The sequence below is a fragment of the Giraffa tippelskirchi genome, chromosome 8 (assembly GCF_054371585.1).
Source record: "Giraffa tippelskirchi isolate mGirTip1 chromosome 8, T2T-mGirTip1v1.2.pri, whole genome shotgun sequence".
NCBI lineage: Eukaryota > Metazoa > Chordata > Mammalia > Artiodactyla > Giraffidae > Giraffa > Giraffa tippelskirchi.
Genome location: NC_137282.1, coordinates 162,690,362 through 162,715,304, shown reverse-complemented (window position 1 = coordinate 162,715,304; position 24,943 = coordinate 162,690,362). Strand labels below are relative to the sequence as shown.

Here is a 24,943-nt window from a genome sequence, read left to right as displayed (position 1 = left end):
TCCCTTTCAAATATTGAAGTGCTGTACCCCTGTTTTTTAAAATCGAGGAGGATTGTTCCAAATGGGTCCCCAAAGACGAGGCAGAAACACCGAGCTGACTGGGGCTGCCCTATCCTTGCCTTCCCAGGCCTCTGGTGACAGGCGTGAAGGAGACGTGGGGGGGGGGGGTGACCGCCCCTGACGGAAGAGCCTGCAGGCTGGACGAACCTCCAGGAGGGATGGCGGTGGTCCGAACTTTCCGTCTGCTCAAGGAGACCCCCACCAGGCCAAGAGCTCAAGACAGCGCGAGCGACCCCCGCAGGGGCTGTTTATTCCAGGGCCCCCCCATGAAGGGCGCCCCAGTACTCAGGTCCACAGCTACCTCTCCTGTCACCCGCCCGCTCCCCAACCCATCACCGCCTGAACCCCAGCCACTGCAGCCACCTGCCTGCAGATCCATCACTCTGCAGCAGACAGAAGCGTCTGGAGAAGCTCTCTTCCTGCAAAACGATGTGAAGGACAGAACCACGCAAGCGCGGGGATAAGAAGCTGCTCCTGTCTCCCCAGGAGCACCCTGTCGTGGGCTGAGCTGTGTCCCCAACACAAGCTGGTGGCTCAGAACACGACTGTATGTGCAGAAGGGGCTTCACAGAGACGGTCAGGGTCAGGCGGTGTCAGCAGGGTGGGTCCCTTCGGGGGGGCTGGTGTCCTTGGGAAAAGGGGACACGTGGACACAGAGACACAGGGGACACGGGAGGGAGGCCAGGGTGGAGACGCGGGGAAAGCCGCTGTCGGAGGGTCGCTGTGCCAACACGAGGAGGGAGCTGTGTCCCCTCAAAGTCCACCGGCGGAAGCCCTGGCCGCCAGTGCTTCAGATGTGGTGGAATCTGGACGCGAGGTGAAAGTGAGAGCGTTAGTCTCTCAGTCGGGTCCGACTCTGCGACCCCACGGACCCTCTGGGGTCCCTGGGACTCTCCAGCCAAGAATACTGGAGCGCGTTGCCATTTCCTTCTCCAGGGGATCTTCCTGACTCAGGGGTCAAACCACATCTCCTGCATTGGCAGGCGGATTCTTCGCCGTCTGAGCCATCAAGAGGTGATTAAGCCGCCAAGAGGAGATCATTAGGGTGGGTCCCACGGTGCTCAGAGGAAAGACCTGTGAGGACCCAGAGAGGAGGCGGCCCCCAGCAGTCAGGGAGAGAGGCCTCGAGAGAAACCAGCCTGCGTGGCCTCTGACCCTGAGTCCAGCCTCGAGCCTGTGAGGGACCAGGTTCTGCTGTCTCAGCCCCAGCCTCTGGGGCTCCGATACGAGCACCCCAGCAGTGTCAGCCTCCTACCCAGCATCAGGACGAACCTGTGCCAGGAAGGCCGGGAAGAGATGCAGAAAAGACTGTGGACTCTAGAGATGCCCTAAGTTTTCCTGCCCATCTCAGAACTCAGTGTGACCCGAGGTTTTCTGCCCTTGGCAGCAAGCGGACAGCATCCCTACTGACCTGTGAGGGCTCAGACCTTCACAGCTCTGGGCCTTCTCTCTCCCAGGATGAAACAAGAGCTTCCTCCTGCTTCCTGCTGCACCCATCCCAGTTCAGGCTCCCCCACCCACGCTGTTCCCATTCTCCTCTCTGGGCCCTCCCCATCTGCGGGGCATGACTCATGGGCTCTCAGCACGGCGCTGAGCAAACAGCGCTGCCCAGCAAACACCGGACCGTCACACCCTCTGCACTTTGCCCCCTTGGCTCCTGCCCCGTGTGAACAGGAACCTGACGGGGTTCAGCTGCTGCCTCTGCCCTACAGGCTCAACCAGGTCACCAAGGAGAGGCGGCTGTGGACCACGGCCTCGCGCCTGGCGAGGAAAATGCCTCTTGCAGACTGAAAACCTACTCTCAGTATCAGGCATGCGGGCTAAGTCGCTTCAATCATGTCCGATTCTTTGTGACCCCATGGACTGTAGCCCGCCAGGCTCCTCTGTCCATGGGATTCTCCAGGCAAGAGTACTGGAGTGGGCTGCCATGTCCTCCTCCAGGGGATCTTCCCCACCCAGGGATCGAACCCGTGTATGTCTCTTGCATCTCCTGCACTGCCAGCGGGTTCTTTCCCACTAGTCCCGCCTGGGAAGCTCTCAGTATCATAAACGGTCTTTAAACCCTGGTCACCCCCACCCTCCGCCTGCTCAGGTCATGTCCGCTTCCCCCAGATTGCTACTGGACTGAGACCCGAAACCAAGCCTTAAGGATTTCTTTCTTCACGGGGATCACTTCTCTGAGACTCCAGTCAACGGAGGACTAGACGTACAAATGGGGATAAATAAGACGGCAGGTGAGAGACTCATTAAGGAGAGAAACCACTGCTTATGCCTAAACCACAATTCAATCCAGACCTGTTATCCGCAGACACACAAAAACCAAAAAAAAAACAAACTCAAAACGGGCTCATAACCTTGATGATACCCATTTTTGAAAAGCAGCTTCTTCTGGGACTTTCCAGAGAAAGCATTAAAAATAAACTCTCTATCATGATGAAATAATAAAAAACCCTACCCTGGAGCCTAGAAGACGTGACACCACACGACAGCTCCAGAAGCTTCCAGACATGCCACTGTCTCTCTGTACACTGTCTTTTTCCCCGTGACCACTGACCGAGGCATCTCTGCTTCCGACTGGAAAGTTACGTCTAAGAGCCAGTGAAGATGCACCCCAGCCCCAGAACGCTCCGCGAGGCCTCCATGCCCGCAGCCCCGGATAGCTCTTCCTATCAGGACGCCGAGCACAGACCCTCAGAAGGACGGTGAGCGGGACAGACAGACAGCGCGGTGAGCGTCTAAGGAGGGAAGATCTCACTGGCTGGGGAAGCCGGGGTCCGAGCCTCCCTGAAGTGGGCAGTGGGCTCCAGTCAGTGGAGGGGCCCCACGCCAGCAGCTCTGGAGACCCTCCAAGGCTGACTCTCAGGGGCACACGTGTCGTGGCGACATCACACCTGGACCGCGGCAGGTTCACTCCCTGTGCTGGCGGGGGGGGTGGTCACCCTGATGGCGGCTCTGCCGGCCTGAACAGTGCTCTTCACTCCGTGCTGGGGTGGGGGGGTCGGGTCACCCTGATGGCGGCTCTGCCGCCCTGAACAGTGCTCGCGCTCTGGCCTCGGATTTGGCCTTGAGCGCTCGCTCCCAGGGGGCAGCTCCCGTTTCCGCTGAAAACACTATCAAACCACCTCAATGGGAATTACGGAAAAGACTGGCCTGAATTAGAGCCATTTTGAAAATAAATACTTGTTACTTGCAAATAAATGTTTCCTTTACAAGTAATTAACCACTATCCTAAGCAGAGGGTCAAAGGGCCTGTTTAATGAGCAGCGGACTTGTTGGCAACACCCATTTACAGGTAAACCCGGCCGGCTGGTGTTTCACGATGTGCCTCCCCAGGCAGGCCGGCCGGGGCCGAGCCTCTCTGACGGCTCTTGGACCCGCAGATGCCCCTCCACGGGGCTGAGGGCCATCCCTGCCCCTCTGCAGCTCTGACCCGCGTTCCAGGGGAGCTGCGGTCTCAGCTGGGCTGCCCCTGGCCATCTGTTGGGTGGGCGTCTACACCACACGGTGGACGTCTACACTAGCCTGGACCTCAACCCTCGACATGGGGCCCGGATCACCCTTTGCTGCTCCGCACAGAGCGGCACCCCGGTCCCTGTGCCCCAGGAGTCGCTAGCACCCCCTCCTCCGATGTGACACCCACATGTCCCCTGGGAAGAACACACCACGTGGAGATACCCGAGGACCTTTAAGACAACGGATGCCGGCGTCTGCAGGTGCTCCCCAAAGTTCCCCAGGTGCACCCCCGGTCCTAGATCAGAAAGACCAACTCTGTCGACACGGACCTTCCATTGGAAGAAAAGACCGTGGCGGACAGGTCTGGAAAACGCTGGCTTAAAGGCAGGATGGGGCCCAGAGCCCAGGATGAAGCCCAGCGTGATGAGCTGCTGGTTCAGATGCATCGCGCGTGGCCCTTCACAGTCCTCAACAGCTCCTGGAAACTGGACTTCGGGCCTGAGCTGACCTGCGGTTCTGTCCTCTGCTTTCTGTTCTTGGCATCTGAGAATTAAATCATCTTACCCCCCCACCCCCATGAGGGCAGAGAATGATTCCACTTATATGAGGTGCTGAGTAGTCAATTCACAGAGACGGAAAGTAGACAGTGGCGTCCAGGGGCTGGGGGACAGGGAGGTGGTGTTTGATGGGGACAGAGGTTCAGTTCGGGAAGACGAAAAAGTTCTGGAGGTGGATGGAGGCGATGCTCACACAACACGGCGACGGTCCTCAATGCCATCAAACTGCACACTTACCAAGGGTTAAAATGGCCACTTTTATGCTACGCAGATTTCACCACAGTTATGAAAAAAGTTTTAAAGTAGGACAAGGACTTTGTGTTTTCTGCAGATGCTCAGGTATGTCCATTTGGGAATAGTGGATGCCTCAGGAAGAAGCCACCAAGAGTGCCCCATTTGTAAAGCATCTTTTTTCGTTTTTAAAGCACACAGTCACACTTTATTACATACACTTAATATTCCCTGTTGACCAGATAATTTTTAATAGAGATGAAAAGAGGGAAACCGTGATCATTCATGATCCCCTCACACAGACGTCACACTGCAGACACTTGATTCATCTCCCTGCTGAGAAACACATACACCAATAATTGGGATCATGATACATATTTACAGTCTTCATGCTGCTAAGTCACTTCAGTCATGTCCGACTCTGGGCGACCCCATGGACAGCAGTCCACCAGGCCCCTCTGTCCCCAGGATTCTCCAGGCAAGAATACTGGAGTGGGTTGCCATTTCCTTCCCCATATATAATCTTCATACTTGGAGGATAATTGCTTTACATTATTGTGCTGCTTTCTGCCATAGTCGGCATGAATCAGACACAGGTGTATAGGTGTCCCTCCCTCCTGAAACCCCTCGCAGCCCCTCCCCATCCCACCCCTCCAGGTTGTCTCAGAGCACTGGCTTGAGCCCCCCGCGTCATACAGCGAATTCCCGCGGGCTCTGTCTCACATGTGGTGTGTATGTTTCCATGCTACTCTCTCAATCCGTCCCACCCTCTCCTTCCCCCATGGCGTCCACAAGTCTGTTCTCTATGTCTGTCTCCACTGCTGCACTGCGAATGGGTTCATCCATACCATCTCTCTAGATTCCACAGGCATGTGTTGATATACACAATATTTGTCTTTCTGACTTATTCACTCTACATAATAGGCTCTAGGTTCATCCACCTCATTAGGACTGACTCAAATGCATTCTTTTTTATAGCTGAGTAATATTACATTGTATACACGTACCATAATTTCTGTATCTATTCATCTGTCAATGGACATTTAGGTTGCTTCCATGTAATGGGATTGCTGGGTCATAGGGTAGTTCTATTTCTAGCTTTTTAAGGAGGCTCCATACTGTTCTCCATAGCGGCTGTATCAAGTTACATTCTCACCAACAGTGCAAGAGGGCTCCTTTCCTCCACATCCTCTCCAGCATTTACTGTTTGTAGATTTTTTAATGATGGTCATTCTGACGGCGGTGAGGTTAATACCTTATTGTAGTTTTGATTTGCATTTCTCTAATAATGATCAGCACTTAGAATTGTTCATGTATTTGTTGGCCATCTGTCTGTCTTCTTTGGAGAAATGTCTGTTTAGGTCTTCTGCCCATTTTTTGATTGGGTTGTTTGTTTGGTATTAAGCTGCTTGTCTGCTCTGGAGATTAATTCTGTCAGTTGTTTCATTTACAATTATTTTCTCCCATTTTGAGGGTTGTCTTTTAATCTTGTTTACTGTTTCCTTTGCTGTGCAAAAGCTTTTAAGTCCCATTTGTTTACTTTTGTTTTTATTTCCATTACTCTAGGAGGTGGGTCACAGAGGATCTTGCTGTGATACATGTCAAAGAATGTACCGTCTATGTTTTCCTCTAAGAGCTTTATAGTTTTTGGTCTTACATTTAAATCTTTAATCCAATTTGAGTTTATCTTTGTGTGTGGTGTTAGGAAGTGTTCTAGTTCCATTCTTTTATGCGTAGCTGTCCAGTTTACCCAGCACCACTTATTGAAGAGGCTGTCTTTTCTCCATTGTATACTCTTGCCTCCTTTGTTAATGATAAGGTGCCCATAGGTGCATGGGTTTATCTCTGGGCTTTCTATCTCGCTCCATGGGTCTATATTTCTGTTTTTGTGCCAGTACCATAGTTTCATAATAACTGTAGCTTTGCAGTATAGAGAGAAGTCAGGAAGGTTGATTCCTCCGGGTCCATTCTTCTTTTCAAGACTGCTTTGGCTATTCAGGGTCCTGTTTGTTTCCATACAAAATGTGAAATTTTTTGTTTTAGTTCTGTGAAAAATACCATTGGTAGTTTGATAGGGTTTGTATTGAATCTTTGGGTAGTACAGGCATAGAGGGAACCTACCTCAACGTGATAAAGGCCATGTATAGCAAACCCACAGCAAACATTATTCTCAATGGTGAAAAATTGAAAGCATTTCCTCCAAGATCAGGAACAAGACAGCAGTGCCCACTCTTGCCACTATTATTCAACATAGTTTTGGAAGCCACAGCAATCAGAGAAGAAAGAGAAATCAAAGGAATTCAGGTTGAAAAAGAAGAAGTAAAACTCTATTTACAGATGACATAATACGATACATACAAAACCCTAAAGACTCCACCATAAAATTAGTAGAACTAATCAATGAATATAGCAAAGTCGCAGGATATAAAAGTAACACACAGAAACCCCCTGCATTCCTATATACTAAGAATAAAAAATCAGAAAGAGAAGTTAGGGAAACAATCCCATCCACCACTGCAACAAAAAGAATAAAATACCTAGGGATAAATCTACCTAAAGAGACAATAGACGGTATATAGAAAACTATAAGACACTGACAAAAGAAATCAAAGATGGCACAAACAGATGGAGAGACATACCATGTCCTTGGATTGGAAGAGTCACTATTGTGAAAATGACTATACTACCCAAAGTAAAGCATCTTTTAAACACACAGAAAAAGCAGCTTTTAATCTAATCTGGGAGGAAACAGTCTGCAGCGCAAATTACGGGGCTGAGTGCATAACCATCCATGATTTAATATGACCCCTGGGAGGCTGGTGGCTGGCTTACACCAGCACTATCGCCTTTGCACATATTCTTTAAATGATGCTAAGAAGTAAAATGTGACCGTCAGCCAGCAGGATTAAGTTATACAAAGACTGACCCTCGTCCCCACTTAAAAAAAAAAAAGCTGACACTTAACCAGCATTCCTCTGACTCGGCATCCTCCCCACGGGCTCCTGTGACTCAGCGCTGGGTCCGCTGCTCAGATAAGGAAACTGTCTCACTTCTCTGAGGAGCCGGGTTTCCAGTGCAGGGAGCCTCCTAACTAGACACTCAGGACTCAACTGCTTAGGGCCGTGCCCCCAGACACGGGCTCCCCAAAAGTGAGTTATACTTTCACTGCAAGACAGCGAGCAAAAGACACAAACACAGGGAAGGAAAGCAGAAGCAGAAGGATGTGAAATCGGGACTCGAGAGGCGGGAGGGCAGGGGGACACTTGCTGAGCTTTGCAGCGCTGACCGCTGGCTCTGTGAACAGGGGCAGGCGCGCGGCCCCCAGGGGCAGCCCAGAAGGGCCACATTTGGCTTCAGGCTCCGTGGTTGCCACCTTGATCTTGGGACCCATACGAGCAAGAGGCCCTGCGTTTTCATCTTGCAAGTTACGTGGCTGAGCCCACCATTCTAGGATAGCAACAATTTGCTGTAGGGGAAACCCGCTTCAACCAGCCCACAACCCTGCCCCCTTTCCCAGAAACACAGGCTTGTGGATCTCCAGGTCACTTGTCTGGGGGAGGTCAGCTCCTACACAATGACCAGCACTGGGTAAACACCGAGAGAAGCAAAGATCCAGGTCCGTGGACCACCAAGGTCAGGTCAAGGCCTCCCACAGACAGAACCAGGAACAATACTTGAGGTGGAGCCTGGCCCTTTCCCCTGCTGGCACCTGCCCTGAAGTCATCTCCCGGATCCTTGCGGTCAGGGCTCAGGTTACCATCTGCCCCTGTTCAAAATTCCACTTTCTCTCCATCCGTTTCCACCCAGCACAGCCAACCAGACTTCCAAACTCAGAACACCGTCTTCCATCAAAGGGCATGGACTCAGATTTCTGACCCAGGGCCTCAGTGGAGGCAAGGAAGCCTCCCCACTCTTCCACCCACCAGGCGGCCAGGAAGCTCCTCTCCTTTATGAGATCCCTGAGCCCTGTGGCCAGAGACCTGCTCTGTTTTCATATGAGAACTACAAATACCAATCAGCCCTTCAGGGGTCTTTCAGACAAACCCCCCTGGAGGTCCCTCTTGGCCAGACCCCTCAGGCCACCTGGACTGGGGCAGCCAGTCTGAAAGGTGCACCTGGCTCCCCGCGTCATCAGTTTCTGGGCAAAGGCGAGGGACACCCTGGAACTGCTGCAGAATAAACTGTCCGTCCAGGTGTGGTCTATCAGCTCCTCCCCATCTAAGCATTTCTGACCTGACTCGTTCAGCCAGTCCTCACCCCACAGATGAGGAGGAAAGGAATCTGAGATTTCCAGGTGCCTCCTGGAGGGCGGGGGGCTTGCTCCCATTCTGTCCCATGGCAGCTCGGTGGCAGTGGGGGGCCCAGAGCCCCCTCTGCCTGTGAAGGTCCTATAGATGAACAGGTCATAACCTCCCTGCCAAACCAGAGAGCACCAGTCTTTTCATGACATCAGCTCAGGTGAGCTAATGTTTGTGGTGAGGACTCAGTGGGTGAAAGGTACACCTCTAGTGGGGAGAACAGAGAAGGCAATGGCACCCCACTCCAGTACTCTTGCCTGGAAAATCCCATGGACGGAGGAGCCTGGTAGGCTACAGTCCATGGGGTCGCTAAGAGTCGGAGATGACTGAGCGACTTCACTTTCACTTTTCCCTTTCATGCACTGGAGAAGGAAATGGCAACCCACTCCAGTATTCTTGCCTGGAGAATCCCAGGGACGGCGGAGCCTGGTGGGCTGCCGTCTATGGGGTCGCACAGAGTCGGACACGACTGAAGAGACTTAGCAGCAGCAGCAGCAGCAGTGGGGAGAAGGACAGACACATGGCCAGTGCTGGGGGCACTGCGTGCAGACCGGGCGGATCTAAAGGATGAACAGGGACTGGCAGGCAGACGGAGGAGGAAAGGGTTCCAGGAAACGGGCTCAGAAGGCAGAAGGAGCAAAGATCGGGGAAACTGCCCGCCAGGTCTGCACAGCCCACTACAGGAAGCCACAGGTAACAGCTAACAGCCACCCCCATCCTCAGAGCAGCAGCAGGACCCCATCTCTGATTGGCCGGTAAAGATGAAGTTAAAAGGCAGTTTCCCCCCATCAGCCCCATCCCCCAGGTGGGGCCCCAGGGTGGAGGCAGGCACACCCTCAGGGCGAGTGGGTGAGAGATTCTAACCCTGCGGCTCCAGCTCTGGACACGCCAATAACCACCAGCCTCCTTCTCCTCCCTGAACTGAACTTCGGACTTGTAGATAACACCAGTCAGCCGTGCCCAGGACAGACTTTCACCCATGCTGGGCGCTGGGCACAGGGGAAGCTGGTTGAACGAACCCCATGCTAGCCGGTGGCTTCCCATTTCAGAGCCCTCAACCTCGGGGAAATTTACTTAGCAGCCTCCCCTTTGGAGCCAGAGGGCAAGAGAAAATGCTGGAACTCTCCAAAGCCAGTGCTTCTATCAACAGCGCTGGGGCCGGGTCAGGCCCACGTGCCCAAGGCCTGCTGTGGACCTGCTGGCCAGGGGGCTTCTCCACGGCTCCCCTTCAGGCCCCTCCTGGGGTCAGCAGCCTCCCTCCTGCAGGAGAAGCAGGCCCGGCCTCCCTGCCGCCCGTCCGCGGGGCACCAAGCAGGGTCGACCCCAGCCCCCATCTCACCCCACAGGCTCTCCCTGGGCGCCTGCCTTTCCAGCCCCTCTCTCAGCCGGCTGAGCTCATCTCATGACTGTGAGTCACCCCGGCCTGTGCTCCAGGCCGCCCTGCAGACCCGGCCTCCCGCAGGCCCCAGGGCCCTTGCAGAAGCCGCTGGCTCTCCAAGGGAAAGACCCACGCGCACTCACACCCCTCCTCCGCCTCCCGGCGTCTCAGGCCTCAGTCTCAGCGCGAGGCCCGTCCGCCTGGCCCAGGAGCTCTGCTCGCTCTCTCATTCCCTTTTCTTTCTGTGCACTCGGCTCAGTTTGTAATTAAAAAGTCATGATGATTAGTTAAGGTGCACCTCCCTCGTTAGTCTATCAGCTCGGTGGGACCTGCGCTATTTCCGCCTGGCGCTGTATCCCCGACACAAACCACAAAGCCTGGCCCAGGATCCACACTCGTGTCTGCGAAAGGGAGGACGGGGCTTGGGGGAGGTTAGGGATAAAAAGAGAGGAATGGGCCAGGGTTACACGCAGGGGCCTGCTGATTGCCTAACATGGCCTCAAAGAAGCAAAACAAACCCAGGTGTGGAGTATTTGCAGATGTCCACGGGGCAAACGCTCTCACCGTGGCCGGCTCCTAGCCGCCAGCCCCGGATCCTGACCGTGTGGTCCAGCCGGCTCCGAGCCAGGACGGACATTCAGTGTCCGACATGATTTTGTTGTTGTTCAGTCGCTCAGTCGTGTCTGACTCTTTGAACTCTTTGACCCCGTGAACTGCGGCACGCCAGCCTTCCCTGTCCTTCACCATCTCCCGGAGTTTGCTCACATTCATGTCCACTGAGTCCATGATGCTATCCATCCATCTGATCCTCTGTTCTTAAATGACATCAACTTTTGTTTTAAAATTAATTTATTGATTTTCATTGGAGGCTAATTACTTTACGATACTGTGGTGGTTTCTGCCACACGTCGACATGAATCAGCCACGGGTATACGTGTGTCCCCCATCCTGAGCCCCCTCCCACCTCCCTCCCCACCCCCTAAATGATATCAACTGTTGGCTCAGTAATACCTGGGACTGAAGGCCAAGATGAACTGAGACTTGTGAAAAACGCTGAAGACAAGAGGTTGTGCAGCTGATCCAGATCGAGAAGATGAAGGAAAGGGGAGACCTGGGACAAACACCGTCCCCCCAGAGATGGAAGAGCTGCTTAGTAACTGTGCAACTTCTGGTCTCTCCATCAGGGAGGGCCAGGCCAGATTCTACGCAGAGGAGCTTGTCACAAGCAAGTCAAAACCTTTGAGGAAAGCTGCTATACCCGCTGACCTGACATTTGTTTTCCTTCCCAGTAATTTACCCTAATAGCTCAAAAGAAGCAAATCTGACCCTACAACACCAAATCAAAAAAGTACTGAGATCATAAAAATATTAGAAGACAATGTTGTTTCCCTAATATTCCAGGATTATAGAAGCCCTAAATCTAACACAAAACCCAGAAACCATAAAAAATTCATTTGCCATTATCCAAACCAAAAGTCGGTGTGTGATGAAAACACCACAAACAAAATCGAAAGACAAACAACACACTGTGGGAAAAAACATTCACAAAACATCGCAGACACTTAATTTACTTTATGCATAAAGTACTTCTGTAAATCAGTAAGACAGTAACGCCTCCCCCCAAAGAGACACGCAAAGGACGGGAAGACACGGTTCAAAGAGAAGGAAAGAAAAACGGCTCAAACATTTTCAGAGACGTTTAACCTCCCTCCTAAGAAGAGAATGCAAATGACAACAATGGCCAAAGACAGTTTCTCATTTAGAGCCGTGACCATGCCCCAGGGGTGGCTAGGGTGGGGGTGGGTAGTGTGGGAACGGGCCTCCCACCTAATCAATGGAAGTGCATATTGGTAATAAGATCTCTATGGAGAGCACTTTGACAACATCTATCAAAATAAAAACACAGCCTCCACTTCTAAGTTTCATGTGTGTCGGAATTTCACTACACATTATATAATAACCAAAAAGCCCCCTTAGAAGGCGACCTGATAACTTGTTACACAGAAAACAGTGAGGAGGCTCCCTGTCCTCATGCATGCCCTTCCCCCATATAGGCGATCAAGAAGCATGAAACAGTGTGTATGGTATGTTACGGTTTAGGAGAGAAAATAGATATAAGTGAAAATAGAACATTTTTGGAAGGATACATAAGAAACTGTACCCATGGTTGCTTTTGAAGAGGGAACCTAGAGGCAGAGATGGTGAGAAATATTGCTTTTACTCTTTATGTTCTGTCTCATGTGGGTGCATTTTTTTATTATGGTCAGTTTCTGGGGAAAAAAAGACATGCACAGAGATGTTCACTGCTGTGTTGTGTATAGTGGGCAAACTAAACAAAACCACACTAGGATGACCTACAGGTGAGTTCTTTCTACAACTATTCCTGTTGTGATGATATTGTAATTATTCTTCATCCTAATGGTACTGAGCCACTTTAAACAACTTCTAGTCTTGAGCCCCAGAAAAAGAAGTCAAGTTACTTCCTTGGATATTTAAACAACTCCCAGGTTACACAGGAGAAAAGCCAGGAATCTATGAGAATTCTTGGCAAATAGAAAAAAATATCAGAACACGAGATAAACAAACATCTTAAATTTCACATACAGGAAGCTTAGGAAGTGTTATTGACACTGATTTTAGGCAAAATTCTAAGGGTTGTTCAAGGAAGTGGAGAGCATTAGAAACCAACAAGGGTTCACCCTGAACAATACAGGATTCACCGTGCAAATTATTGAGAGGAGTGTTTTAAACTCAGCAGAGCTGTGTTAAGCACGACAGCCTTCCTACATGGCTGGGGATAAAAGGAAGAGCAATCAACAGCATGTGGAAGTTGAGGACCAACTTCATGGTCCACTCAAGGCTGGTGAACCCACTTAAAACTCAAGACCACACAGTGTTAAGACTGGTCTTGGACGGCTCAACATTCTTAATCAAAGGCAGTAACACGTGAAAATGCTTTGAAGACTTTGCAGGGCAGCACAAAAGTGGCATCATCAGCATTATTTTGAAGGCACTGCGAATCCTGAAACACCAGGGACCAAGGCAAAGAATAGAAATTTACAAAAATAGAAATAAAGTAGAAATAAAAAACGATCCTAACAGAAAAGATCTAGCAGCCCGAAACTAGCAAGCACGTCACACGGGCACCGGCTGAGAAAGCCCTGCCTGAATAGGATCCCATCGAGCGTTGGTGACCGTGGCCTCAAGGTAGACAGATGACAGGTCTGCTGAAAGCTTTCACGCGCTGACTGTGAACTTCATGAGTGGAAGATTCTGATCAAAACAGATCAAGGTGTGTGCGCCTGCCGGCCATGTCCTGGGCAGTCTGCTTAAGAGACACACATGCCCCGTGGAGCCATCAGAAGGGTAAATTCTGTTCCTTGCGGAAGGACTGAAGGAGCCGGAGATTTCCTAGCCAGGGAAGAACCCAGCCCTTGGGTCCTCAGGTATCTGAGCAGCTGTGATACGAAGGAAGAAGAATCGTTCGGAGGAGAATGCTGCACAAACAGGCATGAGATGACCTTTGTTATTGCCGCCAAAAAGCACGTCTTTCTGTCAGAAGAGCTGCCGGGAAGTGGGCTGCTGGCTGGCGGGGCTCGCAGCAAGGGATGGCCACGCTGGGGATGCCACTGGGAGGGCACAGAGGTCTGTCGGCTCCAAGACCCCTCCTAACTCTAACAGTCTGGAGCTCTACCTGGCCTGGCAGTTTCACGTGTGTAGAGGCTATCCTAGCCTGTATAATCCACTGGTCTCCAGCCTTTTTCACACCGGGGACTGATATTGTAGAAGACAATTTCCCACAGCCTGGGGGTGAAGGGGATGGTTTGGGGATGATTCGAGTGCATTGCATTGATTGGGCCCTTTATTACTAATCTAGTGCTGCTGCTGATCTGACAGGATGTACTGGTTGGTCTGTGGCACAGAGGTGGGGAACCCCTGTAACAGAAAGGACAATCTATGATATATGTATATTAAGAGTATACATCTATAACATATTTAATATAATGTAACATATTCATTGGAAGGACTGATGCCAAAGCTTCAATACTTTGGCCACCTGATTCGAAGAGCCGATTCATTGGAACAGACCCTGATGCTGGGAAAGATTGAAGGCAGGAGGAGAAGGGGACGACAGAGGATGAGATGGTTGGATGGCATCACCGACTCAATGGACATGAGTTTGCGCAAACTCCAGGAGATGGTGAAGGACAGGGAGGCCCGGAGGGCTGCAGTCCATGGGGTCGCAAAGAGCCGGATGTGACTGAGCAACGGAACAACAACACTATGTACAACAATAAAAGGAAGAGCAATGACCCCCCAACACCTGGGAGAGGACAGCCTCTAGGCAGGGAGGGGCGCCCGCACGCGCAGGGAGCCGGATGATAACACCTCGCACGGAGCTGCTCTGAGTGGGGAGGCCTTGGCAGTCTGCTGGGGCGGAGGGCACCTCTAGAGGCCACTCCTAAGACCCCCCACTTCCATCTGCTGATGGGAGAAGCTGCCAACTCTACTCCCTCCGGCAAACCAAGCTGGCAGGCCCCTGACCCTGGAGCCGGCACCCACCCAGGATGCACTCCACCTCGGTCCATCTGATACAGGATCCGGGGGGCACAGTCCGCAGAGGAGACAGCCGGCCTCAGCACCGCCAGAATGTGCTTAAAACGCTCTTGAGAGCATCGGTTATGGAACAGAACACCGTGGAAGGACAGACCTTTATTTAGATCTTATTTGTGCGTGAAAATCAATATGTCCTTTTTAGTCTCGATCTTACAGGAAAATGTGTCTCTCCCTACTGTCCCCAAATCTGCATCTCCTGGACTGCCCTGTCAGCTGCACGGAGCTGACACAACAGGCACCCCAACCACGCTGCACGTACGTGAGCCCCTCGATTGCTCAGCTGGAACACCTGTCCAGCTCCCGAGGTGCCCGCACAGCCTGCTTTCAAGGACGGTTCTGTCTGTCTCCTCCCACCACCCACAGCACCACTAGGCTAACGATTCTCTGTCCCACCTCCTAACTCCAAGCTGGCCTCCCCTGTCACCCCAGGACAGACCACCCTGTACACACACCTGCTTTAATCTCCATTATTCCTCCTCTACTGTCCAAAGAGGCTCAAAGTATTTGACAGTGTTGCAAACCCTTACTTTCACAGACATACAAGCAGTGTAAAGATACTCAATGTTCTTCCTTTTTCCTGCTGGTAAACAAAAGACAGATATTGACCTCCATGGATGGGAAACAGCCACAGAAACTCCTTGGCAGAGGATAGGCTGACTGGGGGCGAGGGGCTCAAGATGAACAAGCTAGAAGGATCTCCTCATTAACCGGTAATCCAACAGTTCCCAGAGGCCAGATCATTTCTCACCAGGCTGGTACAAGCTGAAGACAATGGTTATGATGATGTAAGAGTTTCATCTTACACATCCATGAGGCACAACTGTTTACTAACACACGTTTCAGGGGAGGGGGTAATACATGCCATGGATCATTATAAACTGTCAAATTTCAATCTTGCATTTAAACAAAGCATTTCAAACTCTGCCCAGAACTGCATGGAAGTGGGAGAAAGGTCTACCTTTACTTTGAAATGCCAATTAGTTGTTTAAAACACAGAAGGGGCAAAATAACACAAGTTGTTTGACACACTGGTACGACCTCTCTTACATGTTAAGAAATCCAGACAATATGTAGGTGTCTTGGGTGTTAATTTCCTAGTAGTGCCCATTCTCCGTCTTCGTGCAGGCCACGCATCTCTCACAAACACTCCTGTTCCGTCTCCCAGGATGCAGGACCTCGGCTAGAGGGGACCCCTGGGCTGGAGCAAGTCCATGTTGAGCTGAGGCTGGCCAGGATCTGATCTCAAGGCCCGGACAAGAGGACTGCTGTGTGAGAGCCCGATTGTCCGGAAACAGCACAAACTCAGCACCCTTCCTATACTCCAGAGCTGTTTGCTTTCTCAGGAACACTGCTGGTGGCAAACTCCAAGGGGAAATAAATACCCCAGCCTCTGGGGACGACTGAGCTTAGGGACAGGGAAAGGGAAATTTCAAAAGCCATTTGCTACTCTGGCCACCACTTGGGCTCTTCCGTCAGCTTTAATCAGTTTCCAGAGCCAGCGGAGGATGGCTGCGGTCTGCCAGGAAGAACCCCTGGGCATAGGAGGGATTCTGGAGGGGCTGGTTCTCTGTGGGAGACGGGGGCAGCGGGCCGGCAAAGGGCTGAGCCCGGGGCCTGGCTCCAGCGGGCAGACCTTGAGAGAGGCGCGTCCTCAGGGCCAGTCGCTCACACATCAGCCTCTCGCCCTCCGCGGGCCACCCCTGCCCTAACGAAGTGACAGCTCCAGGGTGGGGGAGGGAAGCTCGCTCCCTCGCAGAGGGAGGGGCGCCCGTTGCGTGTGTGCCAGCGGGGACGCGAGTTTGGGTGCCCCTTGGAGTCAGGAGGCAGCGCCACCGCGGAGGGCTCCGGGAGCCCGGCCGCGCACCCAGGCCCGCACCTCTGTCTGGGGGACGCAAGGAGGGCGAGCCCACGGGAGGCGCATGGACAGGCGGGCGCGCACCATCGCAGGACCCCGTCTGCACGAGCGCGCGGTTAAGCGCGCGGGGACCGCGAAGGGCACAGCGCGCTCGGGAGGGGGACGCGGGGCCGGCTCGGTCGCTGCCCTTACCTTGCTGACCACGTTTTGCACCAGGCCTGTGCGGATGCCGTAGTCCCACGCGTGGCAGTCGCAGTTGGAGGCGTTGTCCCCCTTGTCCGGGGGGGACGGGAGGGGCGGCGCCTCGCCCCCGTCCGCGCCGCTGCCGTTGCCGAGGGGGCCCGCTGTCCCCCAGGCGGCGGTGGGGAAGGGGGTGGTCGGGGGGCTGGTCCCGTTGGCCAGGTCGCCGCCGCCCCACCGGCCCGTGGCCGTGACCCCCGCCGACTCGGCGCCCTTGCCGGCCCCGCGGCACCAGAAGTTGGGCTGGTCCAGGAGGAAGGAGTCCGAGAACTGGCTGAAGCCGATGAACAGCGCGGGGATCCAGGTGAGCAGCACGAGGGTCTTCTGGTAGCCGCCGCCCAGGCCCCCGAGGAAGGGCAGCACCGACCCGTCGTAGTCCAGCAACAGGAGGCTCGGGAGCGGGCCGCCGGCGGCGTGCGGCGCGGGCAGCGGCTGAATGTCACCGCCGCCGCCGGGGCCCGCGCGTCCCCCGAGGGGCGCCGAGGCCGCCGCGTCCCCGGGCGGCAGGGCGCCGTTCTCCTCGGCCGCGGGCGGCAGCCTCCCGGGCCCGCCGCCCGCCGCCTCGCGCCGCCGGTCTATCGCCATGGCCCGGGCCCGCGGCGCCCGCAAAGGCGCATAGAGCGCGGCGGAGGCTCCCGCGGGGCCCCGGGCAGAGCGCGCGGGCCCGGCGCCGCCGCCGCCGCCGCCGAGCAGGGCCCGCCGCTCGCAGGGACGATCGGCCGCCGCGCGCGTCACTGCGCCCCCATGGCCGGCCACCCGCGCCCCGGCTGCAGCCCCGGCGGGCGCCGGGCGGAGGGCGGGCAGAGGCCGCGGCCCTCAGCCTCCGCCGCTCATCGGCTCAGCGGCCCGGGCGCCGGCGGCCGAGCCCGCCGCTCTCCGCGGCTCCGCGCGCGGCGCGCTCGAGGAGGAGGAGCGGCGCGGTGCCGGGGCCGACCGGCGGAGCTCTGCGGGGCGCGGCGCGCGCGGTGCGGGCGGCTCGGCGCTCCCCGCGCGCCCGGGATGTATTTATCCGACCCCGGCGCCTCCCGGAAGCCGCGAGCCCGGTGCCAGCCTGCCGCGCCGGCCGCGCTCCCCGGCTCGGCTCCCCGGCTTCCCCCCGCCTCCCGCGCCCCGGCCCGCCCCCTCTCCCCCCGCGCGGTGGAGGTAACGCGGCACCTGCTGCGCCCGCTCCTGCGCGCGAGCGCCCCCTCCGGCCCGCCGCCGCCGCCGCGGGAGGGGCGGGGACTCGGGCGCCCGGCCGCCGGCGCGAAGATCCCCGCCCGGCTCCGCTCGGGGCCGGCCGGGCGAGGGGGCGGCGCGCGCCGCCGCGGGCGCTTGGGGTCGGGGGCTCGGCGCGGGCGGCGCGCGCCGGGCGGGTGATCGGGTGGTCCCCGGGCTCGGCTCCGGCGGGCGCCGGCTCTCGGTGACCTCGATCCGTTTCCCGAGTGCCCGCCACCCGCTACCTGCACCGCACGCCCGGCCCCGAGCCCAAGGGTCGCCAGCGTTCGGGAGCGACCCCCCCGCCCCGGCGCTGTTTCGAGGTGCCGACACGAGTGGAGTGGGCGCGTTTGCCCATTTCAGGTCGTGGGTCTTCCGCAGCGTCAGGTCCCCCGCGATCGACCGCAGCACCCACTCCCAAGTCGCCATTTCTCGCCCAACTCTCAAAGGAATGCTGTCTAAACACGATGCCGGACGGATGTATTGCCCACCTCGAGTTACGTGTAGATACCAACACCGGATCGCGAAGGTGCTGGCGTCCCCCACCCCCTCCCCGAAGTGCACTCGGATCCCGGGCGGAGCGCGCGGGGCTCCGCGGGGCCGGCCTCCCCTCCCTTCCCGCTCTCCCGGGGCCGACCGTGCCGGCAGCGCGGTACACAGAACACCGCCCTGCGGCAAACGGCCGCATTCGCACATTTCCTCCTGCACCCGGCCTGCCCAGTGATAGAGACCCTTGACTTGACATTCTGGGAAGTTTATTAATGAGTGTCTAAAATAGAGTAGTCCATTTCCACCCTTGTTTAGGGGGGAGAAAGTGGAAGAAATGCTTTTGCTTTCCAAAAGAAGCTGCGCTTACAGAATGTACTCTTGCATTTCCATTATTCGCTTACATTTTTAACCTGGGGTTCCTCTTTGTTATGGGCAACACAATACTATATAAAATACTAGTACTCCCGGAGAGAAAGAGAATTCTTTAAAAGCTTCCAGGGGCCTCGGGGGCAGGGAGCTCGTGGAGTCTCCTGTGAGCCTGAGAAGGGGAGATTAGATAAGCAAGGGGCCCGCAGGAAACGTCAGACCTCGGAGAAATGGGTGTCAAACCCCGCACGTATCTAAACACTAAGCACTTGGTTAGTGTTCAGTGTTTCGGTAAAGATGGAGCTTCACAGTGTTGGCTTTCAGATACCCCGGCCCTCTCAGTCCTCTTGGCACCCCCAAGAGGTAGGTCCTCACGATGAAGCTGCCAGGATTAGGTGAGTACCAAGCCAGGCAGAGCCAAACATCTAGCTTGGAACCAGATCTTCTGACTTTACACTCTGGGGTTTCCTCCATTTCAGCATGCAGGGTAAACAACAAAACCTCAACAAAGCAAACAGAAAGAAAATCAAGAAAAAAAAAAATCATAGGAAAGAGTTTTAAAAGATATTTGTCAATATGCATGGGGTGGCAAAGAGTCAGACACGACTGGGCGACTGAACTGAACTGATTTTTAAGTGGGAGAATCCCTGGCCTTGGGGAGGAGTTTCATTGCCAAGCTCTTGTTAGCTCTCATTTCAAAATGGTTGTAAAAACCCTCAAGTGGTACATTCCCAGAATTTGGGTACATAGTTGAAATGGTACCCCTTAAAATTCCAGCGGTATGGAGAGAGTAACATGCAAACTTACATTACCATATGTAAAATAGATGGCCAACTGGAATTGGCTGTATGACTCAGGGAGCTCAAACCCTGGCTCCATAACAACCTAGAGGGGAGGAAAGGGGAGGGAGGTGGGAGTGAGATTCAAGAGGGAGGGACATGTGTGTGCCTGTGGCTGGTTCATGTTGACGGTTGGCAGAAACGAACAAAAGTCTGTAAAGCAATTATTCTTCAATTGAAAAATAAATTTAAAATTTTTAAAAAATCAAGCTAAAAGGAAGTCACCTAAGATGTTTGGAATTAGCCAGCACCACACTGCCCTGGTCGTTGTAATTAAGTTACTGATTAGACTAGGGTTTTCCTAAATTTGTCTTGGATCGACGTGCCCCCCAAATCTAGTCAAGAAGACTAAAAGGTCACAAAGTGCTCTTTAATTTATTAAGGCATATCACAGGTGACCTCACAGAGGGACCTAGAACAAAATGAGTCAGGAGACAGAAGTGGAGACGGAAGGCCGCCAGGGTAAGTGTTTCGGATCACTAGCTGGTACAGGGCAGCCTATCAGACACCTGCTATCACATTACTGAATTCTACTTTCCTGCACCGTAGTTATCACTAAGGGCTAGTTTTCTTGTTTGCTTATTTATTTATTGCCTCCTGACTCCAGACAGTTCCTGTATTTCTGCTGCCTGGCACACCCAGGCCAGTATAAATTGTTGAAGAAATGAGTGTGTCCCCTTGTTTTGCTTGGTGACGTCATCTGTTAGGATCCTCCATCTCCGTTTACTCTGACTGTTCAGTCACCCGACAACCTTTTCATGTTTGTTTAATCTCTCAAATATAGTGCTCAGATCAGCCAATAGGAGAATTCAAATGGTCCTGACAATGCTATGTCTTATTCTAAGTTATTGTGGTTAAGTGGGTTAGCTCCCAGTGTAAAGTTCTTGTGGGCAGTTAAAAGACGCTTGCTCCTTGGAAGAAAATCTATGACAAACCTAGATGGCATATTAAAAAGCAGAGACGTCACTTTGCCGAGAAAGGTCTGTATAGTCCAACTATGGTTTTTCCAGTTGTCATGAAGGGATGTGAGAGTTGGACCATAAAGAAAGCTGAGCACTGAAGAACTGATGCTTTCGAACTGTGGTGTTGGAGAAGACTCTTGAGAGTCCCTTGGACTGCAAGGAGATCCAACCAGTCCATCCTAAAGGAAATCAGTCCTGAATATTCATTGGAAGAAATGATGCTGAAGCTGAAGCTCCAATACATTGGCCACCTGACGTGGAGAACCGACTCATTGGAAAAGTCCCTGATGCTGGGAAGGATTGAAGGCAGGAGGAGAAGGGGACGACAGAGGATGAGATGGTTGGATGGTATCACTGACTCGATGGATATGAGTTTAAGCAAACTCTAGGAGATAGTGAAAGACAGGGAAGCCCATGGGGTCACAAAGAGTTAGACACGACTTAGCAACGAAACAACAACAAATGGGTTTGCAGACGATGATTTGTGGGTCGAAAGCAGCTCACAGACCACACACTATGCTTCCAGAAAAATAACTACTAACTTAAGTCAGGAGATGTTTTTAAGTACATGGCAGAAGCCCTGGCCTTTGTGACGCTCATTTCCTTGAAAGACAGTGTACAGACAGGAGTTCTCCAGCTTCTCTTGTTTCTGCTGGACACACGGGAATGTGTGTGCACATCATTTGTCTGGCCCCAGAGAACGTCTGAGATTGTGACCCTAAATTTATGTTAGTATCCTGAACTCACTGATCTCCATCTCTCTTCCTTTGAAAGCATGTCAAAAATGTCTGTTTGTAATTTTATTAAAATTGAGAAAATAAGGAAAAGAAATAAAAGATACAACCAAATCACCAATACACTTGAACAATTTTATTTCCTTGGAGATAGCAAGAGGAAAAAAAATATTTAGCTTACTTCTAAAGTTGATAAAAGTCTAACTTTAAATCCTCCAAAATTCTGGAAGAGTTAGTTTCAAGGAATTGGTATCAGGGTTAATAAACTTAAAATGTACAAAGCAATCATAGCAAATGGATTTCATATTGTTTTCTTTTCTTTTGAACCTGTATGTTGATGCTTTTTATTTATACTTGAAATGCAGGTAGACATATTTTAAAACATCATGTCCTTTTTTTTTTTTTACTACAGTCTGATTTCTTTCTTTCAAATAGCTGTTTGAAAGGTAGGTTATCTTGATTTTTGGAGGATGGGAGAAAGTGATATGAAATTACTTCAAAGTCTACTGTGTACATTTGAACTTTATTTACATCATCCTTTGACTTTTGAAATGTTAACTTTTGACTAACAAGGAATTTGACATTTATAAAACCTATCACAAATGAAAGTGCAACAGCTACTTTTGTTCTGTGGAAGAAGTAATAAAAATGTCACAAAATCTATCCTTTAAAAAAACCTACAGGGAATATCTTGAGAAAAACTGGAGGAGTACAAGCCGATTCATTGTTCCTGATCAAGGGAAGTGAAAGAAGTAACAAAGTGAAGATAAGACTTCTGTGCAAAAAGCAATTCAATTATAAATCTGATTGATAGAGCCCAATTAAAAGCTTGGTTAAAATTTAATTGTGAACTCTTATTGAGTTTAAAAACAATTAGTATAACAAATTGATCTAGAATTGGGGGCTGGCTTTTGTTTGCTAAAAGTCACAGATGTCACGTTTGCCTTCTTGTGGTTAAGAAGTGTGATATCACTTACATGTAGAAACTAGTACATGATACAAATCAACATATCTACAAAACAAAGACAGACTTGCAGACCTAGAGAACAGATTTGTGGTTGCCAAGGGGTGGGGAGGGGTTACGGGAGGGGAGGATTGGGAGCCTGGGATTAGCAGATGGAAACTATCATATATGGGATGAACAAAGAACAAGGTCCTACTGGATAGTACAAGGAACTATATTCAATATCCTGTGATTAAATCACAATGGAAAAGAATATGAAAAACAATGTGTATATATGTATAACAAATCACTTTGCTCTACAGCAGAAATTAACAACTATACTTCAATAAAATTTAAAAGAAATAAATGGAATGTAAGAATGTTCCTTGTCACACACACAGCAACAGAGGTGTGTCAAAGAGACAAGCTCCTGATTTGAGCAATAAAGTAAAGTCATGTTGGTTAACAACCCAAAGTATAAAAGAACTAGGGGCTTTCCAGATAGCACAGTGATAAAGAATCTGCCTACTGAGGCAGGAGATGCAGGAGACGCAGGTTCTATCCCTGAGTTGGGAAGATCCCCTGGAGGAGGAAATGGCAACCCACTCCAGTATTCTTGCCTGGGAAATCCCACTGACATAGGAACCAGGCAGGCTACAGTCCATGGGGTTGAAAAAGAGTCAGACACGACTGAGTACTGAGTATATCAAAGAACTATCCCCAGTTCTATAGCGATATAGAAAATGATTGAATAAAGCAAGAAAGAAATGGAGAAGAAGAGATAAATCTCTCTCGTGGAAGAAACTGCAGACAATACATGTAGGTACATGGCCCTCGAGAAGGTGGAGGGTAACTCAGCACTCATCAAGTGTGGGCTGGCCACGGCGTTTCCTTCTGCAGAGGGAGAGTCATCCCTTCAACAACAACCAGGACACGTCAGCCGGAGAGCAGGTAACCTTGACCTGGTGTGATGAGCAGGGCCCTTCCCTCTGGAATCTTCCTCCCCCACATGCAAAAACCTGTCTAACCAGGAGGGAAATACCAGGCGCATCCCGGCTGAGGGATCCTACAAAATACCTGACCAGAACAGAAAACTGCCTGGCTCATCCAAAGCAAGCGGAGTGTGGGAGATGTCACAGCTCAGAGGAGCCAAAGGGAGTGATGACCACGTGTGATGTGACAGCGGATGGGATCCTGGACGAGAGGGATTCCCATCCGAGTGAACTGGAGACTCGGTGAATAAAAATGTATCCATATTGGCTCATTCATTCTGACACATGTACCAGGCTAACGCACGATGTTAACAGCAAGGGTGCTAGGTGTAGGGTATATGGAAACTGTACTATCCTTGGAATTTTTTTCTATGTGTCAAAATATTCTAAAATTAAAAAAAAAAATTTAAGGTGATTTAACACTTTTTCAAACACTATTTCACTGTAAGTTCCAAATGAGCGATCTTCCTCTGTATAGTTTCTATGTCTGGAATGATGTATTTTTAAAATTTTAATTGGACCTATAGTTGATTTACAGTGTGTGATGACATTTTTAATCAAGTAAAGATTTGGTTTTGGAACTCAAAGCTGATGGGGGAGCAGAAAATAGTAAGACCTTGAAAAATAAATTTTAATTTCATTGATGTGTTTTTGGCTGTGCTGGGTCTTCGCTGGCGCACGGACTCTTCTTGGTTGTGGCGAGCGCGGGCCACTCTTCGTTGCGAGGGCTGCTTATTGCGCTGGCTTCTCTTGCTGCAGAGCACAGGCTCTAAGGCGCACAGGCTTCAGTAGTTGCAGCACGTGAGCTTAGCAGTTCCACAGCCTGTGGGATCTTCCCAGACCAGGGATCAAACCCAGGTCCTCTGCATTGGTGGGTGCATTCTTTACCACTGAGCCACCAGGGAAGCCCGAAAAATAAATTTTAATTAAAGCTTATTCCGGGAACATTTTTTAGACTACTCCAAAATACTAAAGACCCCAGCAGCAGTAAACCTGCCTGCCTCGGTCCAGGCTGTGGTCCGTCTGAAAGGCTGCAGGGTGGGGCGTGAGCCTCAAGGCAGCCCAAGGGGCAAGCAGACTCAGTGTTCAAATGCTCCTGCCTCACTGGTTTACAGTCCCATCTCGTATCGTGCTTTGATCATCAACCCAGAAGCGCACTTGTCCCAAGTTTTCCCTTCATTTTGGTAGAGTTTTTTCCTCCTGCTTTGGTAACCTTCTCAAAGACTCCGTGTCTTTAGAGTTAACAGATGCTTTGGGGAGGATGCGAATACACGTGCGGATAAGCAGCCGCTGTCCGGTGATGGGACAGAGCGGCCGTAGCCTCCAGGTTAACTGTCTTTGACAGAATCTTTTCATCAACCAAAAAATGCTGGGAATATAAATCTAAGGGAGTTTGAGAGAAACTCCATTTTTCTAGCATATGTCTCTGAAGGCCAGAGCAGAGCCCTGGTTTATATGTCTTAGTAGCAACACTGCCTGGCACTCAATAAATATTTTTGGAATGGATGAAGGCTGGGGCAGTAGGCAGGATTTTGCCAGAAAGAGAAGAGGTAAGAGTAGAAGGAACAACAGGAAGGAAGGCCCTGAAGTACAAGGAGAATTACCGTTTGTGCAAGTTTAGGAACCTCATGCCATTTCTGTATGATGATTTAATTATGGCATTTAAAGAATAACATTGTTGTGAAATAATAACAAATATATTAGAGAAGGAAGTGGCAACCCATTCCAGTGT

General features: G+C 51.8%; 1 protein-coding gene and 1 long non-coding RNA gene across 6 annotated transcripts in view; one reads left to right on the top strand and one right to left on the bottom strand.

Annotated features, from left to right (window-relative positions):
- Positions 1 to 18,514, bottom strand: part of SLC22A23 (solute carrier family 22 member 23) — a 124,133-nt gene extending 105,619 nt beyond the window's left edge. Inside the window, exon 1 of one of the 5 annotated variants that reach the window (XM_081524205.1) lies at positions 18,378 to 18,514. Coding sequence is in view for 4 of the 5 variants with exons in the window: in XM_081524202.1 (XP_081380328.1) it covers positions 16,642 to 17,274 (633 nt within the window). In the remaining variant the exon portion in view is untranslated. Of the gene's footprint in view, positions 1 to 16,641; positions 17,807 to 18,377 lie in introns of those variants that run through there. The other 4 variants (XM_081524202.1, XM_081524201.1, XM_081524207.1 and 1 more) reach the window with 4 other exon arrangements.
- Positions 16,825 to 22,120, top strand: LOC145518936 (uncharacterized). Its single transcript, XR_014063475.1, has 5 exons — positions 16,825 to 16,993; positions 18,250 to 18,415; positions 19,975 to 20,042; positions 21,689 to 21,722; positions 21,960 to 22,120. It is a non-coding gene; the product is annotated as an uncharacterized LOC145518936 (long non-coding RNA).
- The last annotated feature ends 2,823 nt before the right edge of the window (positions 22,121 to 24,943 follow it).